Raw genomic sequence first — 19,049 nt, 5'->3', positions numbered from 1 at the left:
CCTTTTATTTTGCATATGAGGAAACTGAGGCCCACACAGGTTGAATGACTTGCCAGAAGTGATGAGGATAGAAATCACCAGGGAAGGGATATGAACCTCACTCTTCTACTATGTCAGGCTACATTCTGAATAAAAGTGAAGGAGAGGAAGGACTTATACAAACACACACACACATCCCCACCCCTACACACATATGCTTTAGAGCTCTGCGGTCATCACCTCTGAAATTCTAAATTAAGGATCTCTTGGGTAAAAATGAATTTATTATCTTAAGAAATAAAAGAAGAGGAAAAAATGTACTTTCTGCCTCCTCATAATGAGAAAGGAGAGTTAGAAAGAAAGGGGGGGGGGAAACCCTTTTTCTTTTTCTTTTTTCTTTCTCACACTTCCATGATAAGGGAAACAGAACAGGATTTTGTATCTGATTCATTCCTTACTCGAGAGATACTTTGAAGTAAATGATGGTTTCCCAGCCTAAGCACTGATAAAGCTCTGATCGACAAAATAGATCATTGCTATTGGGGAACAACGATCTTGTTCAGTGTCAAAAACAAAATAGAAGGACTGAAAAAGAGGGAAGGGGGCTCACATCAAAAGCTCTTGGTCATGAGCCAGAAAAGGAATTTGGAGTAGCTCTAGCACAGCTTAGTAATGCTTAAGGAGCAATCCAGTGAAGGCTTCAGGGCCCCCAAATCACTCTGGAGTATGAAAATTGATGCTTCTGGTACACAAGTGATAGACTCCACTTCTCACGTTGGCACAGTATTAAAGACTTGAATTGTTTATTGCTGGGTTGGGGAAGATAAATGAAATTTCCTTCGGGATTGCCAATCAAGAAAGCTAATTCCTCAAGAAAAGATTTAATCAGACTATGATTTTGAACAGAGAAAAAATGGCCTTACCTTATTTGAATATTAGAGGGAATTTATTTCTTGTTATTTTTTTCTCCTCACAAAGTGTTTAATTGTGTTATATTGGCAGGACATAAAGTAACAGAATTGTGATTTACTTTTTAAATTCCTTAACTTGGCAAGGAGTACTTTGAAAATATTAGAGTTAATTTGCCTAACTCATTTCAGGCAATAAATATTGTTTTTTTTTTCATAAAAGTGATTTAAAAACATAACAGCAGTTGAGTAGGAGGACTGGAATTGCCGTGGTATCATAGTGTGACTTTAAGCTCACCTATCTTGCTTCTCTAAAATGCAGCAGATAGAAAAAGAACCTTTTTCCATCAATCAATCCACCAGCATTTAAAAATGCCTACCATGTGTCAGGTACTGTTCCAGGTGTGGAGGACACAAAGACAAGAATGAAATAGCCCCAGCCCTCAGGGATCTTGCATTCTCTTATGAAGAGACATGTATAATAATGAATATTTATCAGACAGATGTAGAATAAATACTAAATAGATACGAAAGAACAAATTAAATAATCTGAACTCCCAAGAAATTCACCTTTTGTTGGGGTCCAAATTCAGAAGGGACAGGTTCTTGACAAAGTGAAGGTTTTTCTCATGATGGGGGAGCAGCCTTTCACTTTGGGACCTGATTGATAAATAAAAAGTAACCACTAGCAACTGGAAATGGTAGGATGGATGACCAGAGCCACAGTCCTTAGATTAGACTGCCAGAGATCCCTTTAGTCACTTTTAAAGTCACTTGAGGAGCTGGGTGGTGTGGATCAGCTTCCTGTCGAAGGTAGTACTCGAGCTAACTTGTAAAGGAAAGGAGATGCCATGGAAAATGGAATTGTTGGAATGAAGGCAAAGGAGAGATTATCAGGCAAGCTTCTACGTGCGTACAGACCTTTTCTTTGAGGTCTCCAGCGGCTCTCATGGAGCTTATACTGTGTTCTCTGGATTAAAAGAAACACCCTTTGTTTTGACTGAAAATGTCTTGGACCTGTTTTGTTCGTTTCAGATGCAAATACTGCGATCGATCATTCAGCATATCTTCCAACTTACAGCGGCATGTGCGCAACATCCACAATAAGGAGAAACCTTTCAAATGTCACTTATGTGACCGGTGTTTTGGCCAACAGACCAACTTAGACAGACACTTGAAGAAACATGAGAATGGGAACATGTCTGGTAGGTGACCCATTTTCTCAATAGGCTGGAAAACAAACCCTTTGGCTTATATTTTAAGAGATGTGGTGTTAGAGGCTAAGTGAACTGGAAATCTTATGGCTGTGTTCCCAGCGAATTCCAGTTGGGCTTCTCGTTTTATTTCGTATCACGTCATGAATTAGTCCAACCATCTGAGGTACTTCCATTGGGTTGATGAATCTGGAGCCTTATTGTATCCCTCTCTGTAGGCGGTCAGAATCCGAGAGAGTCTGTGCAGCAGGCACTGTACCAGATTCTGGGGATACAATGAAACAAATAAAATGATTGGAACCCCCAAGAATTTAACCTTTTGTTGTGGAGCAAACTCAGAAGGGACAGGTCCTGGGCAAAGCAGAGGTGATGGGGGAGCAGCCTTTCACCTTGGGAGCTGATCAATGTATGAAAAACAAGACTTGGGTTGTAGTAGGATGGGTGACCAGATGGACATCCATGGGCAATGTCTTCTGGATCTCCCCAGGGCTTCAGAGCAGGTCAGGGGACAATCTAGATTAGAGTTTATTGTTAAACTATTCAATAAAGCATGTCTCTGTCCGGGCAGTTGTCTTTTCTGGCAAACACCTCACAGAATTCTCATCTATCCTTTCCAGGATGGGGTTCAGAGATATTTTGCCACTGTATGAAGTATAGATGTAGATTTTTGATATGGGCCTGAGGTTCTCTTTTAGGGTTATTTTAAAGAATGCATGAATGAGATTGGGTCAGATATACCTGAATGTATATCATATATATGTATGTAAACACATACACATATGTAAATAAAATATGTAGAAGTGTATATATGTATTTGTAGTTGTTTGTGACTGGGAAACAGAATTCATTCTTTGAAAAGACACCGAAATGTTCTTAGATGTTGGTACTCAAAATGAATGTCTAGAACTGTTCTTTTAGGTCATAAGTTACTTGTGACTCAGGATGGTTCTGAAACTTCACCGAGTTACAGAACTGTTTGAATCCCAGCTGTGCCATGTCTTCATGTGACTTCAGAAAGTTTGTTAAAATTTTCCTGGAGCCTCAGTTTCCTTATCTGTAAAATGAACTGGAGGAGGGAAATAGTAAACCACTATGGTATCTGCCAAGAAAACCTCAAACGGGGTCGTGAAGAGTCAGACACGCTTCAACAGAGACAACAAGGCGTTTACATTTTACTGTCACAAAGATCCCCTTCCTTCCCCACTAAACCCATCATGAAATTCTTCAAGAATTCATGGAGGATACCTGAATGATGGTTGTAGTGACCATCAGGAGTCAGAGTCCTTCCAACGCTGCCTAGAGACAGTTCAACAGAATTTTGGGGAGAACCTATTTGTTTATGTTGGGTAGAACCCCGACTCTGATTTCGGCCCTTCTAATAGCCAAATGGCACTAACTGAATCCAGAAAGTCTGGGTTCAGGTACAACTATTCCGATTGAATTGCATCTTTTATCCAAAAGGACTCTTCCTCCCCTTAGGTACTGCGACATCATCGCCTCATTCTGAACTGGAAAGCACAGGTGCCATCTTGGATGACAAAGAGGATTCTTACTTCACAGAAATTCGAAATTTCATTGGAAACAGCAACCATAGTCACCAGTCGCCAAGGAATGCTGAGGAGAGGTAAAGCATGACTGCTATGGCTTCAGGGTGGGAGGAATTTTTTTTCCATGAAAAATAATTTTTTAAAAAGTTGTGAACCCGGCCATGAGTGTGAATGAAATGTAATGTAATTTGTTAAATTTAATCCATCTAGAACTTTTATTAAGCATTTATTTGGTTCTAGGGACTGTGCAAAGAGGGGGAAATATAGAGACAAAAATAAACTATCCTTTCTTCAAAGAGCTTATGTCCTGTGGGATGGGGGGTGGGACCAACATGTACATAGATAATTATGTTATCATTGGGGCATTAAGGAGTCAGAAACCTTTTTTGAATAGGAAGTGATATCTATATCTATCTATCTGTCTATCTCTCCATCTCTCCATCCATCTATCTCTCTATCTCTCTATCTCTCCATCTCTCTATCTCTCCATCCATCTCTCTATCTCTTCATCTATCTCATCTATCTCTTTATCTATCTATCTATCTATCTATCTATCTATCTATCTATCTATCTCTCCATCTCTCCATCCATATATCTCTTCATCTCTCCATCCATCTCTCCATCTCTCCATCTATCTCTCTGTCTATCCATCTCTCTATCTCTCTATTCATCTTTCCATCTTTCCATCTATCTATCATCAAACTATGATTTAAGAATAATAATTTGATGAGTATGTGGACTGTGGCACTAATTGGGGAGAGATGAAGACAAGGAGACCAGTTAGGAGAACATTACAATAGTCCAAGTGAAAGGTGAGGAGGCCCTCAACCAGGGTGGTGGACATGAATTTAATGGCTCTCTAATAGACATGAAACGATGGAGAGAACTCATCCCACCTCAAAAATAAACAGAAAATTAATTGCCAGTCAGGAATTATTTGGCTAATTCAAGAGGACCAGTGTAAAAGGCTCCATTATTACTGACTGAGTGATTGCTATGCTTGTGGCTGTCTGGTAAACAGGGCTGTCCTTTGAAATCCCTACCCTGAAGTGGTTTAGCCTTGGCAACTGCGAACATTAAGTGTAAATTGCTGGATGTAGTTTATTTAGTTAGATCTTGTGTTCTTGTATTAACCCTCTTATTTTGATCTTTATTATTGTTATTGCTACCATCATCATTCGTTTATTGGTTACTGTGCTAGGCATCATGGACAGAAAGAACCCAGTCCTCAAAATGAACTGGGTATTAGAGACTAAAATAAAGTCATAACAGAGATAATTTATTAATAATGACAATAGTAAATGTTTTTAAGTGCTTATATGCCAGGCACTGTGCTAAGTGCTTTACAATTCTTATCTCAGTTGGTCCTCACAATAGCCCTGGGAGATGGATGCTATTATGATCTACATTTTACAGATGAGGAAACTGAGGCAAAAATAGTTAGAGTGACTCACTCAGGGTCACACAGCTAATGTCTGAAGCCAGATTTCAACTTGGTTCTCCCCGACTCCAGGTCTAGCACTCTCTCCACTTTTGCCACCTAGCTGCCTCCTCCTTCCTCTTACCTGTTGGCAGAGCTAAGGAAGGAAACGTCTTCCCGTTCTTTACCCATCAGAGTAGATTTGGGGTAAATGCATTTGAATACAGAGAATTTCCCAAAGTCATCTAAAAAGCCTAGAGCCACTTCTGATTATTCAGCTAGGATAAAAATGTGGCCAACCAAGAAGAAAGGAAATCAGAAACCTAGCGTGTTTCAGATTGAAAAGCATGTCAAATTTGGTGCATGCATGAACCTTCAAGGGCACGAGGAAATTTGATGGAAGCTCCAACTTGTCAGTGTCTACAATTGAAAGCATCTTTCAGCCTGCTTTCTTTCGTCCAAAGCCATCATCAGGCGCTGGTGACTGATGGCAGCCTCGCAGAGTGATTCCTATTTTAATTACACAGTCCCAGTGATACCGAAGTGGAATGTAAGGGGGAGGAAATGCCGTTTGAAGCAGGCAAGGTCAAGTCCCATTTTAAGTTCTTAATTGGTGATCAGTGTGTATGTGCAAACATCTGGCCCCAGCATACCCGAAACAGGATGTAAGTAGAGAGTATGATGACTCATCCAGGGTTTCCTTTCTTAATTTGGCACATCAGATTGTTTTGGATGAATATTGTATCCTCTGGGAATGGCCGGCTTTGAAAGCATAATGAACAACGGTCTTATTGAGTGGCACAGTATCTCTGGAGCAGGGAGCCCAGCAAACCTGGGTTCAAATCTGCCTCTGAGGCTCGGGCAAGTCTCTTCCTCTGTCTGGACTTCAGGTTCCTGCCTCTAAAATAGGGCCACTGGACGAGGTGCCTTCGAGGATCCCTTTGACTCTAGTGACAATCTTGTGACCGATCCTACTTTGCTTTCCTTCAGTGTTCCCTGCAAACGACAAGATTAGGGTCAGCTACTTACTTGGCATCTCTGAAGAAAGATTGTATTTTCTATCATTCTAGGGCAGGTTCACATCGTTCTTTGATTTTAAAAAAGGGAAATATATTTGTTATGTAATTAGTTTGATAAAGATTTGACTTAGCGGTTTCTTCTTCATCTCTTCCTGTTTCCTTAGAATTTTCTGGTCCTTTGTTTCTTCTTTTCCTGAGATTGTGAGGCTGAGCTGTACTGATTTTTATTACATAGGAAAAAAAAAACCCAGGGTGGATTGGACAGATCTGATCGTTATGATATAAAAAAGAACAATCGTAAACTTTATTCATCTACTTACTCATTTTGGAGTTTTTTTAAATTTAATTTTGTTTCTTAATCGATACATTAATTAGGTGGCTTGGTGGAGTGGACGGGACTTTAGAATGGTGATCAGTGGACTTGGTTTCTAGTTTTGGTTCTGCTGCAATTACTTTGGCCTTGGGGAGTTCACAGAAACCCATCAAAGGAGGGAGATAAACTGGTTAATGACTGTTAGCTTCTGGAGAACTAGGACTATTTCCTTTTAGACTTTATGTCCCTGATGCTTATCCTGGTGCCTGGACTATAGGAAGTGCTTAATAAATGTTGGTTGATTGATTGACTGATGGATTTAACATCTAATTCCATCATTCTATAAATAGCATAACAATTGGATTCCAGAGTACCAGGTTGGAAGTTTGGTTGGAGGAAATGGAAGATTTTAGCCTTGGGAAGAGAATACAACATGAAACATGTTATCAGTTGACCAGTATCTGGAGAACTATCATTTGGGAAAGAGATTAGGCTTATTCTACTTGGCCCCAATTTGAAATGATTTTTCTAATTCAGATTCTAGATTGTCTTATTATAGAAGTGAGGACATCACGTTATGGTTTTTACTTTGATCTCTTTATTTTTAAAGTGATCATGTCTCCTTACAGTGTCTAAGGAATATAAGAAAGAAGATTTCTCCATAATTGTATTGACTATATAAAGCAGGTTTTTTCAAGATTTTGATAATAAAACTTTGCTTGGAGTTTCCTAATGCCAGCCAATTTATTAATTCATTTACTTGTTTATTGATTGATTTCATTTTCATTCTCTTCAAGGATGAATGGAAGCCACTTTCAGGATGATAAGATCCTGGTGGCTGGACAGAATTCAGACTTGCTGGATGATGAAGAGGGAGATGATGAGGCGTTGTTGGATGAAGAAGATGAAGAAAGTGACATGACAGGGAAACAAGGAAAGGAACCAGTTTCAAGCAATCTGCATGAAGGAAACCCTGAAGATGACTATGAAGAAACCAGTGCTCTGGAAATGAACTGTAAGACGTCCCCAAGCAGGTCAGTCAGAACCTTGTTGTCCAGTTAAACCATCATGGAATATAGAAGTCATTATGATTTCTACTTTCTTATTTTTTATGGAAGCGATATATTGCTTTGATTTGTGAGTGATGTATTTGAAATAATCAGTAATAATGAAAGCTAATAAAATTGCATTGTGTGAGTAGATAAGGTCTCTAAGCATATAAATACATTTATATTTATGGAACTGTGATAAATTTGTGTTAGGCACTACTAAAGAAAATGGCATGAGGATGGTAGTTGATGGCAATTTTCTAAGACTAAGCTTATAGTGACCAAAACAAAAGTGGAGATTTAGGAATTATCCAGTTAATTTAACCATTGTAGATATTGTGAATCCTGTCCTTAGTGATCTGACTTATTTTTTACATTGTTTGATCAAGTAATTTGCAGATCTTTCCTTTATTCAATAGATGAATAAGCTGTCTTTACAGGATCTATTATGGCTATCTAATACTCCAGTGGACCCTTGATCCTAGCCATTGTCAGAGCAGGTTGCTACCCATCTAAAACATCTCATTCTTTATGACTCATCTTTTCTGTGTCCACTCATAACTCCATGGAGGGTCCACCTAGTGCACTGAAGGCCTTCCTGTAGGTCTTTATTTATTTTTTACCACCATATGGCCCCGGGGCTGCCCTGGGACCATCTATCTGCTATCCCTCACTCTCACTTCATGGCCACCCCACCTCCTTTCCTAATCACCCATTCCTTGGATACACCTTTTACGTTGTTTCTTTTCCCACTTCTTGGGTGCAAATTCTCCTTAGGAATATTCTATGCCTCACTCATGCCCATCATATATCTTTCCATTGCTTACTGGGGTCGTCTGCAATTGTGATTCCTTGGAGTTCATTGTGGTGCCCCCGATTGGTAGCCATCAAGAATCACAGGCAGAATTTTGCATGAGTGTCAAGAACACATCAACAATCATATCATAGTCGCTTCCCCCGTGAGTGATTAAAAATGGAAACGTTCTGGGAAAAAAATTACATTTGGAGTTTTTCCCCCCATTTTTACTTAGATAAAATAAGGCAGCCTGGGTTCTGTATTTGTTCCATAAAAGCCAGGCTGGGCTAGGAAATGAGCCTCTCCTGCCTTATTTACTTAGCATGTCATTGAAGTTTGTCTTCGTCCCACATCCATCCTTCTTCACCAAGGCTATTAACTGATGTTAGAGGAAGGTGTTTTTTTCAAATGGTATGTTTGTAACCAGCTTCAAAGGACCTGAAGACGGAGAAACCGTGCCTCCTGCTGAAACCTAGGGATCTAAGGTCTTGCCAATTATAGAAGCTCATATGAAAAGAGATGTGATTGATTGACAAACTTGAGAAAAAAAAACAACCCACTAAGCTTCCCCATTGGTTCATTTTAGGTATAAAGAGGAGGAGTATAAAAGTGGACTTTCTGCTTTAGATCATATAAGATACTTCACAGATAGCCTCAAAATGAGGAAAATGGACGAGACTCAATATAATGAAGCTGAGCTGTCTTGTAGTGCTTCCCACCTGCCAGAGGACCTTAAACAGCCGCTATACAGAAAGTCCAAGTCACAGGTGAATATTTCCCCAGGTTTTGACTTCAGAGAAAAGTGTTGGCAATGTGTGTGCATGGGAAAAAAAAACCAAAAAACAAAAACTCCCCCAAATGTTACTTTTCTTCCATGGCTCCAGAGGCCAAGAAGCTCATGGATGCTCCCCACCCCCACCCCCCAAATGATCATGTCTCCTCCAAAGTCACTGCCTTGTAATGATGGAATCTGGGGTAGATAGTTACCAGGAGAAAAGCCAGAGGCTTTGCTGGTCCCTCTTTCCTTGTTCTCAGCAGCCAAGGGGCAAGACACCTTTCAGGAGGGATTCCTTAACTAACAATCTCCCTCCTCCAAATTTATGATGTCCTTTGAATTTTACACTGAATACCTTTTGGATTTCATAGCAAATTCCTTCCATCTTGAGGCTAGAATGCCATGTTTTGCTTGCTTCACTGATTGCCTTGAAAGGACTCTCCAGGTGTTTTGACTTTGCATAATGTCTCTCTAAGTGAATTGATAAGGAGATCCTGGAAGGCAGGGGTTCTCTGCTCTGGTTAATGTGTGTCCTTCCTCATGCTCAGTAAAATGCTTTACAGCTGGCTCTTCTCTGGTACAGCGAGGCATCTAGGCGGCACAGTGCTAGATTTGGAGTCAGAAAGATGGGAATTCAGATTTGGCCCCAGATAATTCCTGGCTATGTGACCTTGGGCAAGTCACCCAATCTCTTAGCCTTAGGTTTCTTATCTGTAAAATAGGGATAATAATATGGCCTGCCTCCCAGAATTATTTTAAGGGTTAAATAAGATACGTAAAGTGCTTTTCAGTCTTAAAGCACTATAGAAATGCTAGCTACATCGTCATCATCATCATTATTATTATTATTACTTAATGCTTATTATTATTAATACTTATTACATTATTTATTACTTAATTAATTAATTAACTAACTAATTAATACATTATTATTAATACTTAAATGTCTGAGTAGTGGACCTGGAGAGAGGAGAGATGGGGGCAAGAAGGGGAGGTAACTGTTATCATTCTAAATGATTGATACTCAGCTACACATTTTTGGTCCCCCCAGCACTCATCAAATCCTTTGGTATTTAGAGCTGATGGGAGACTCTAATTATTTCTCTGATGAGACTCAGTTTCCATTTTTACACAACAGTAAAGATTCTACCCAAATGCAACAATTATACAATTAATCCAATCGACAGGGAAAATGGGGATATTGTGATATCATAATAATGATAATAATGTTAAGTAGGGTGAGGTACAGGTCATCTCTGGTAAATGAGGAAACAGACACCCAGAGAAAATGAATTGTCCAAAGCCAAACAAATCATTGTTAATCAAGCTAGGAGTTGACTCAGGTCTTCTGAATCCAAACGAACAATTGTTTCTACTGTTCTATGGTGCCCTGAAGAGAAGAGACCAGGGACGGGGCAGGCCATTGGCTTTCTTCTTCTCCAATCTCTCACGCCTTCCCCTTCAATTCTTTCTATATATTTGGAGCCATTCATGGTTTCAGTTTTCTCTGGCCCCATTTTCCCCGACTTCACTAGTTGTCTTGTAGCAAGAAGCATGTCTGAGGGTCATTGCAAACCCAATGGGTGCTAGAAAGTTCAGTAGGCTTAGAAAGAGGTACAGGATGAGTCTTGGGATTGCTGTTTCCAGTCTTTCCTTTCTCTAAGCCATCTTCCATCCAGCTGCCAAAGAAAGTTTCCTAAGGTACAGATAGGACAGTGTTGCTCCCCTGCTCAAGATGATTCACTGGCTCTCTTTTGTCTTGAAAAATAAAGTACACATCCCTCAGCTTAGAATTTAGAGACCGTTACAGTCTGGCTCCACCTACCTTTTTCCAATTTATGCCACATTAATTCCTTTCATTTATTCTATAATCTAACAAATTGACCTGGTAACTGTTCCCCACACTTAGCATTCCATTTCTTTCTGCTGCTCTTTCTTCTCCCTCATGCCTGGCGTACAGTTTTCTTCTCCACCTGCCTCTTGGAATCCTTAGCTTCCTTCAAGGCTATTTCCTATGGGAAGACTCTGAACCCGAGAATTATTAATGTTCTCACCTTCTCCAAAATATAAATTGACCAATATCCCATGATAGAATGTAAGCCCCTTGAAGGCAAATATTATTTGATCTTTGTCTTTGTATCCCTATTGTGTTTGTGTTTGATCTATAGCAGATGGTAAGAAAATGTCTGTTAAATTGGATATTTTCTTGAGGACCCTTCGATGTGGCCGCCCATTCCTTAGTGTGACCACAGAAAAGGCTAGGCATCCTCCAAAGAAGTAAGGATTTCCTCTGTTGTCTATTCTCTTGAGGGACCGCCTTCTACCACTCACAAGTCTGCTTCCATTAATATTATGACTTTTGAAGCTGTGTCTCCCAAGGAAAAGAGTTATATGTTTTTTTAGTCTCTATCAAAACGCAGAACATTTTTTGTTTCAAGAAAGTCTGAGTGACTCAGGGCTAATTTCAGAATCCGCCCCGGAGGATCCCAGAATTTAAGGCTGGAATGAACCTTAGTGGCCATCCAGTCCCTCTTCCTAATTGAGAGCTGGGGATGTTGAGCCCCAGGGGGGTGATCTATAACAGCAAGTCACATAAACTTTAAGGGGCAAAGCCAAGAACTTTCCAATTTGAGATCTCTAACAATGCAATTTCTGCCCCTCCGTGTTTGAAGATGACATAACTAAGTACTCAATACTTTCATTTTTCTATTGTTTTCTGAAATTCTGAAGACAGTAACGAACCTACATTATTCTTTTGAATTAGCGTGTAAGTAGGCAGTTATGGAGGCAACCCTGCCTGGCTCTTTGCAAGCGATGTGTAGCTTACAAAAGAGAAGTATCAGTGGCCCATGCTTAGTCCTGACATAAAGCAAAGAGATGGAATTAGGTTTGGAGACTGGACCAGCCACACTTAAATTAGCATGAAACATATATATATAGTCTTCTATGTAAAAATGAAGGGAAAGGGGGACTGTCCATTTGTCCATTTGCTATTTGGAACCCTGGAATTAGACAAATATATAGATCTGGGGCCAGTGAAGTTAATTATTGATGTATTTAAAGAAACAAAATCTATAACTTGCACATCCACATCCACATAGAGATGTATACTTTCTGTAAAGTATAAACTTTTGAATATACACATATTTGGAAAACTGACCGAACATTCATTAATAATTGATTTTCCCTCTTAAACTCTTGGATGAATTAATATTTTTTAAAAAATAACTAGTAACTAATTCAGGTTTATTTTTGTCCATATTTGTTAGAGAGGCTGGATCCATAAGTCCCTTAATTTTACCAGAAAGGAACTAAAATAGGGAGGGATTAAATAATTTGCCTTAGGTCACCCAGTTAAGTGATACTGGAACTAGAATTAGAACCCTTGTTTCTAGACTTTTGGTCCAGTCCTCTCTCCATCTAAATTGTCTTTAATAATACAAGAACGTTTTAAAGATTATTTTTGTTATTTTTCTAAACCCTGAATTAATCTTTTCTTTGAAGAGGTCCCAACTACTAATTTCCACATGTTCAGGCCCTTCACAAATTGACCCATTTCGGCACAAGAGCCTTCAGCCGTGCTATTTCATAACTTCATCCTTATGAGTCTCCAAGTGGAGCTTGGCAAGAGCTCAAGGATGCTTCTAATTTCCCCCAAATCCTAAAGATATGTATACATATCTAGATCGGTCGGGTAAGGTTGAGATTGAAAATAGCATCCCTGTGGCTTTTGAGGTGTTGCTAGGGCGATTCACCCACAGAAGAGTCACCCTGGATACATTTGGGTTGGGGGTAGCATGGATGAGTCCCGTCCTTGGCTGCCATGACTTCGTTTTGGTGACAGCAAGACTCGTAGCCCAGCTACATGTCTTAACACGACTCAGAGTAATAAAAATGCTGCCTAACAACAAAAACATTTTCCTCTTGTTTACCAAGGATGGTGGAATGTCTTTGGCAGGACTCTCAGTGATTCCACATCAAGCCTAGCATGACAAGCCAATTCAGTGATGAGACCAACATTGGCAAATCAGCAGTGAAAAGTTCACTCGCAAGTCAAGGCTTAAATATTGCGTTGGGATATTTTCTTTGGCATCAAGCTGGGATGCACTGAAGTGTTATTCAGGACTTGGCATGGCGATAGGGAAGAGATCTCATTTCCTCCCTGAGAACCCCTGTCTGCTTTTTGCCAGGCAGGTACTAGCTCATAAGTTGGTCAGAAAGTTCTGGCTTTTTGGCTTTAAAATCTTTTTTTTTTTTAATTTTACGTCTACTTTCAAATTTTTGAGTTTCCTCACTTAGGAAGTCATAAAATGTGATGGAACAGAGCTTGACCTAGGAGTCTGGAGCCCCGCCTGTTCCTGGTTGGCTTGTATGACCCTCAGCAAGGCATTCAACCACTGTGTGCCTCAGTTTCCTTCTTCTGTAAAAGGAAATTAGTTCCACTGGCTAATCTCTAAGGTCCCTCCAAATTCTAACACTCTGTGGGTCTATGCTCAATGGCCTTTGGATTCAGTGACAAGAGGATGGATCCATGATTGTCTTATTAATATTTTTGGAGATTTTTTTTTCAGATAAAGCTCATCTCGACTCTCGTTTTTCCTCACAGGCCTATGCTATGATGTTGTCCCTCTCGGACAAGGACTCCCTCCACTCTCCATCTCATGGTTCTCCCAACATGTGGCACAGTATGGCAAGGGCTGCTGCAGAATCCAGTGCCATCCAATCCCTCAGCCACGTATGACCCGGTGACGTCCGACCAGAATTGGGACCAAGTCCAGTCCAGTAGCACGGCTCCTCCGTAGGGGACTATTTAAAAGACTGCTGAGCAGAATGCCTTATAAATCTGCTGGGTCACCCCTTTAAAGTCTGGTGACCTTAAACTGAATAATTTTAAAAAAAAAAGAAAGAAAATGAAAAAAAGAAACTATTTATTCTCAATATTTTGTTTTGCACAGCAAAGGCAGCTGCTGACTTCTGGAGGGTCAATGCAACTCAAAGAATGAAAACCTTGGTGGGCCAGAGGCATCTTCCAGTTCACCCCACGCTGGGGCAGGCGGGTGGGGGTGGGATGAGGGAGGGAGTTTGAAACGGTGGCATTGATACACATAGGAGCACTCCTTTAGAAATCAAGAAACTGATTCTTTTGTACCAGCTCATTCGACACGTGATTGGGAACAGTTGCTTTTATCTACATTATTTTTTTTCCCTCTTTGTTAAAGCTTTATGTAATTTAACCCTTCAAAGACTGAATTAGTCCTATGAAATGCACACTCGATTATTGTAGAAACTGACAACAGGGAGTACTTTGGGTTCTTTTTCCCACCTTAACTTTTGCCTTCTTAACTACATTGTTTAGGGGAAAAAAAATACATAAAGGGTATGTGTATATTGTAAACTATGGATGTTCAATGCTCACAGAGGTTCCGTCCGTGAAATAACCTATTCATCACCCCAGTACCGCTGTACCACTAATAAAATGTTTGCCAAATCATTGTAATAACATTTTAATTTTAGACAATCATGTCACTGTTTTTTAATGTTTAATTTCTTTTTTTTGTGTTGTATGTATCATGTATTTATTTCTTGGCAAACTGTTGTTTGTTGATTAAAATAGCACTGTTCCAATTCTGCCACTATTTTATGATGTCCGAGGCACACCCCCATTCTGCCTTTCAAGGAGCCAGGCAAATTCACCTGTGTGCACGGGAGTGCCAAGCAGTGTTTTTCTTAACATTCCTTTTTTTTTTTTTTCTCTCTCTCTCTCTCTTTGTTCATTTCAATTTTTTTTCCTTTTAATGAACTAAATAACGAATAGATGCAACTTAGTTTTTGTAAAACCGTAAACTGATTCAATTGTATAAACAGTTATGATTTCTTCATGAAAGCATGATTCTTCTGATTAAAACTGTATCCAATATTTTATGCTGGTTGTCTGCAAGCTTGTGTGATGTTATGTTCATGTTAATCCTATTTGTAAGATGAAGTGTTTCAGACCTATGTTAAAAGAAGGAAAGAAAGAATGGACTGTATTCAGTTATTTTGCCCTTCAGCAAGGGCTCAGATTTGTTTTCTTTCTGTTTGTAATCTCATTTTGAAATAATCGGCAAGTTGAGGTACTTTTCTTCAAATGCTTTGTACAATGTAACTGTTATGCATTTCAGTACATTACTATGGGAGGAGCAACTAAAAAAAAATAAAGGATTACAAAAACGAAGAGTCGTTTTCCACTCTCATCGTTCTTCCTTCTCCCTCCCACCACTACCTGCCATGACTCACAGGTTGAGTGTCATCTTTTGAGATTTTAAATGGTGGCCATTTTTTAAAAAGTTCTCATGAAGAGAGGGATTTTTAAAAAGTTCCTTTTTGACCTCATGCTTCAATAATCTAAGCAGTTCTCTACCAAAAGGGGATGAGGGAATGAATGCTGGACAGTTCCTAGTCATCCTGAAAAGGCAAAGTTGAATCAATCATGCACTCATGGCCTTGTAGCATTCCTTTAAGATTTATTTATTTTTCTTTTGTATTTCTAAAGTATTGAGCTTCTTTAATATTTAAAATGGGAGTAGCATAATTCAGTATGAAGTGCAGCCCTTGGGCTTACATCCCTCCTTTGTCTTTTAAGAGCTGTATGATCACAGACAAGTCTCAATTCTAAGCTTCTCTTCTCTAATATGAAAAACAAGCATTTTGGGGTGATGTTAAGATTCCTTCATGGTCTATAGTTACTGGATACTGGACATTGATTCTGCTCATTAAAATAATTCTGTAAACATGTCCACCTCAACTAATTTAATTGCACAAAATATCATTCAGTCACTCTCACAATCTCAATAAGCATTTATTAAGTACCTAACTGGGGCAGCTAAGTGGCTCAGGAAATGGAGCACTGGACCTGGAGAGAGGAAGACCTGAGTTCAAATCTGGATGTGTGACCCTGGACAAGTAACAACCTCAGTTTTCCTTAATCCATTGGAGAAGGAAATGGCAAACCAGTATATTTCCCCCAAAAAAACCCATGGATGGATTGGTATGCTCGACTCCATAGAGTCATGAAGAGTGACACACAACTAAACAGCAATAAGAAAGACCATGAATTCCTCAAGATTCTTGGTTCATCAATTCCTTTTCATTCACTTGCCCTCTTGAATGGTTCTTGCTAACTTGTCTTCTAATTGTTTTTTATTCCTTTGCATTATTTTGTAATGGTCTTTTCATATTTTTTGTGTTCCTCATATTCACTGATTTCAATTGTATTCCATTACATAAACTCGTGCAATTGTTTAAACATTTCCCTGTTGGAATGACTGAACAAGTTTTGGCGTTTGATTGTGATGGAATACTATTATGCTATAAGAAATAATGAGTAAGTTGATTTCAGAAAAAACCTGTAAAGATTTACATTAACTGATTCAAAAGGAAGTAAGGAGAACTAGGAGAACATTATATACAGTAACAACAATATCAATATTGTTCAATGATCAACTATGAATGACTTATGGGAAAACACTTGTGGGTAACTTAAATATTACTGGGTTTAGAGAAAGGGGAGAAGGAGGACTGACTGGACAGGGATAACAGACCGGAACTAACAAACTGGGGAAACACAAACCCCACCAAAGTACAAGGAATGGGAGGTTATGGATTGGCAGTTGATACCAACTGCCACCACAGACCCACCTAAACCTGGGAGTCTATGAAACTAACAAGTGGGTAGACTGGGACCAAAGAATTATAAAATACAGGTTTAATACAGATTATAGGGTTAGAGATGATGAAAGAGGTCACACTTAGCCTAAAACACTAAGGATCAAATTCAGGGTTAAAAGCTGAAGATCTGTGAAATCCCTACACTACACTAAACAAGCAGCTAAGACACAAGGGACAAATGGGATCTCACATAGATGGTCAATAGGTCTTGATCAGTAGTAGTCCAAGTAATACTCCAAGAGCACAGGAACCAGCCAAATAACTCTTCAGAGGAAAATCAGGGGGATTGACTTTGCTTGTCCACCAAGTAAGTCAGAAATCTCAACCTCTACTTGATCCTGCTAGTCGTAAGGTCCCAGGTGTAGTTTAGAGATACCCAAATCCACAGGTCTCTCTGGTCAGTGGTTTCCCAACTCCTTCCAAACCCCAACTCCCTTTTAGAGAGAGTCCACTGTGTTCCAGGTTGGAATCTCAGTTCCTGCTTCCAAAATGCTTTAAAACTTATTTCCCTCTTACACTTAGCTATTCTTAGCAGTGCCACCAGTGGAGACAATTCCAAAGAACTCATGCTGAAAAATGCTATCCATCTTCAGAGAAAGACTAAAGGACTCCAAATGCATATTAAAGCATACTTTTAAAAAACATTTTTTTCCTTTTCCAACATGACTTATATAGAAATATGTTTTGCATGATTACACATGTATAAGCTTTATCAAATTGCTTATCATTTCAGTGAGGTGGAAGAAAGGTAGTAGGAGAGAGAATTTAGAACTCAAATCTTAAAAAAAAAGTTAAAATAGTTTTTACATGGAGTTGGGAAAGATAGAATATTTTTAAAAAGTATTCTAGTTTTGTTGGGCACTTAGGTTATGCTCAGCTGATTTTATAGCCAGAATAATGTTCTTTGAGTTAAAAGCTAAAATATTTTTGACAACATTTTCATGATATATTCTTCAAGCAAATAATTATTTATTTTTATAAATTTTATCACACATTACCCAATTATAATCCTCCAAATAGTCTCTGAATTTGCTCCTCTACCATCAATTAACAAGTACACCAACCTTTCCATGGCCTCACCACCATCAAGTGTCTTCCTTAGAAGGATTTATTTTTTCCAATCTGTTGAGTGTTATTTTGAGTTTTCTTTTGCACTTCTCTGATTGGTTGCAGATGGATAATTTTTGAAGGTTATTAATGGTTTGTGTTTCTATCTCAATATCTTAAAGTCCCATTGAGGATAGAGGGGGTTGCTCCAGGTTTTGAACTCTCCTTGCATAGTGTATGTCAAAAGCAGATTATTCTTAACAAAAATAAATGATTATGACCTTGGTAAATTAGGATATTGTCTAAAGAGAGAGAGAGCAAGCTAAATGGATCTAGATTAACTCCTCCTCCTCCTCCTGTAGGTCACACACACATACACACAATATTTGCAGACCTTTACTAACAGAAATCAAGAGTGACTTGCAGTTCAAGTAGTGTTTTAAATAGAGAGACTTGCTTAGTGGTGATACTAATAATAACCAACGTAAACATTCTATTCTGTATCTGATTCCCAGTAATAGGAAAAAAACTCATACCTAGATTGAAAATATCAACCCCTTTAAAAGATTATTATAGAGAAGAGGAAATTTAGCCATGGTCTGATACATGTCCTGGATTTTTGGGAAAACAGGTATCAAATGGCTTAAAGAAAAGAAAGATAGGATCCTATAGGCCAGGGTTTTTGGTCTGGGATTCATTTTGGATTTCATGAAGTCCATGGATTTGGATGAAGAAAAATGAAAAATTTATTTTCTCTTCAAACTGAAATTTTAGCATTTTCTTCAAGGAGTTTCCAGGCTTCATTAGACTGTCAAAAGGGTCTATGATACAAAGTCACTCCCTGTCATAGAATAAAAACACTATAGAGAAAGTCAGTCCAGCAATGGGGGATGAGCAAGAAGAAATTGGGAAAACATAAAAGGAATGATTCCAATGAGGAGGAAAAATGAGTTTTGTTTGAAGAGACTGATATGGATGTATAGGAAACCCACCAATCAACAGATTTTTTAAAAAAGGTGCACAGAAGATGCAAGTGAGGCCAGGTGACAGGATGAATATGTGTGGGAGGACATGATGTCTGTCTTCATGTATTTGAAAGGATGTCATCTGGCAAATGAATTAGACTTGTTATTTAGAAGGGAGAGATTAGAGTCAGAAGGTCTAGTTGAGAGATTGTGATCATAGGGGCAATAAAGGACTGGACTGTGGTAGTTCTATGGGAAATGGAGATAATTACCTGGAGAGGGGATAATCTCACAGAACCTGAATCTTGGA

At 39.0% G+C, this 19,049-nt stretch overlaps 1 protein-coding gene across 1 annotated transcript in view; it reads left to right on the top strand.

Annotated features, from left to right (window-relative positions):
- MECOM (MDS1 and EVI1 complex locus) overlaps positions 1-15,234 on the top strand; it is a 50,145-nt gene extending 34,911 nt beyond the window's left edge. Inside the window, exons 8-12 of the mRNA XM_044670935.1 lie at positions 1,923-2,092; positions 3,581-3,725; positions 7,198-7,434; positions 8,832-9,012; positions 13,627-15,234. Coding sequence (XP_044526870.1) covers positions 1,923-2,092; positions 3,581-3,725; positions 7,198-7,434; positions 8,832-9,012; positions 13,627-13,761 — 868 coding nt within the window. The 3' untranslated portion in view covers positions 13,762-15,234. The remainder of the gene's footprint in view (positions 1-1,922; positions 2,093-3,580; positions 3,726-7,197; positions 7,435-8,831; positions 9,013-13,626) is intronic.
- The last annotated feature ends 3,815 nt before the right edge of the window (positions 15,235-19,049 follow it).

This window comes from Gracilinanus agilis, chromosome 3, assembly GCF_016433145.1.
Source record: "Gracilinanus agilis isolate LMUSP501 chromosome 3, AgileGrace, whole genome shotgun sequence".
Taxonomy (NCBI): Eukaryota; Metazoa; Chordata; class Mammalia; order Didelphimorphia; family Didelphidae; genus Gracilinanus; species Gracilinanus agilis.
The sequence above is the reverse complement of the archived record's forward strand: the minus strand, read 5'-3'. Positions and strand labels throughout refer to the sequence as shown.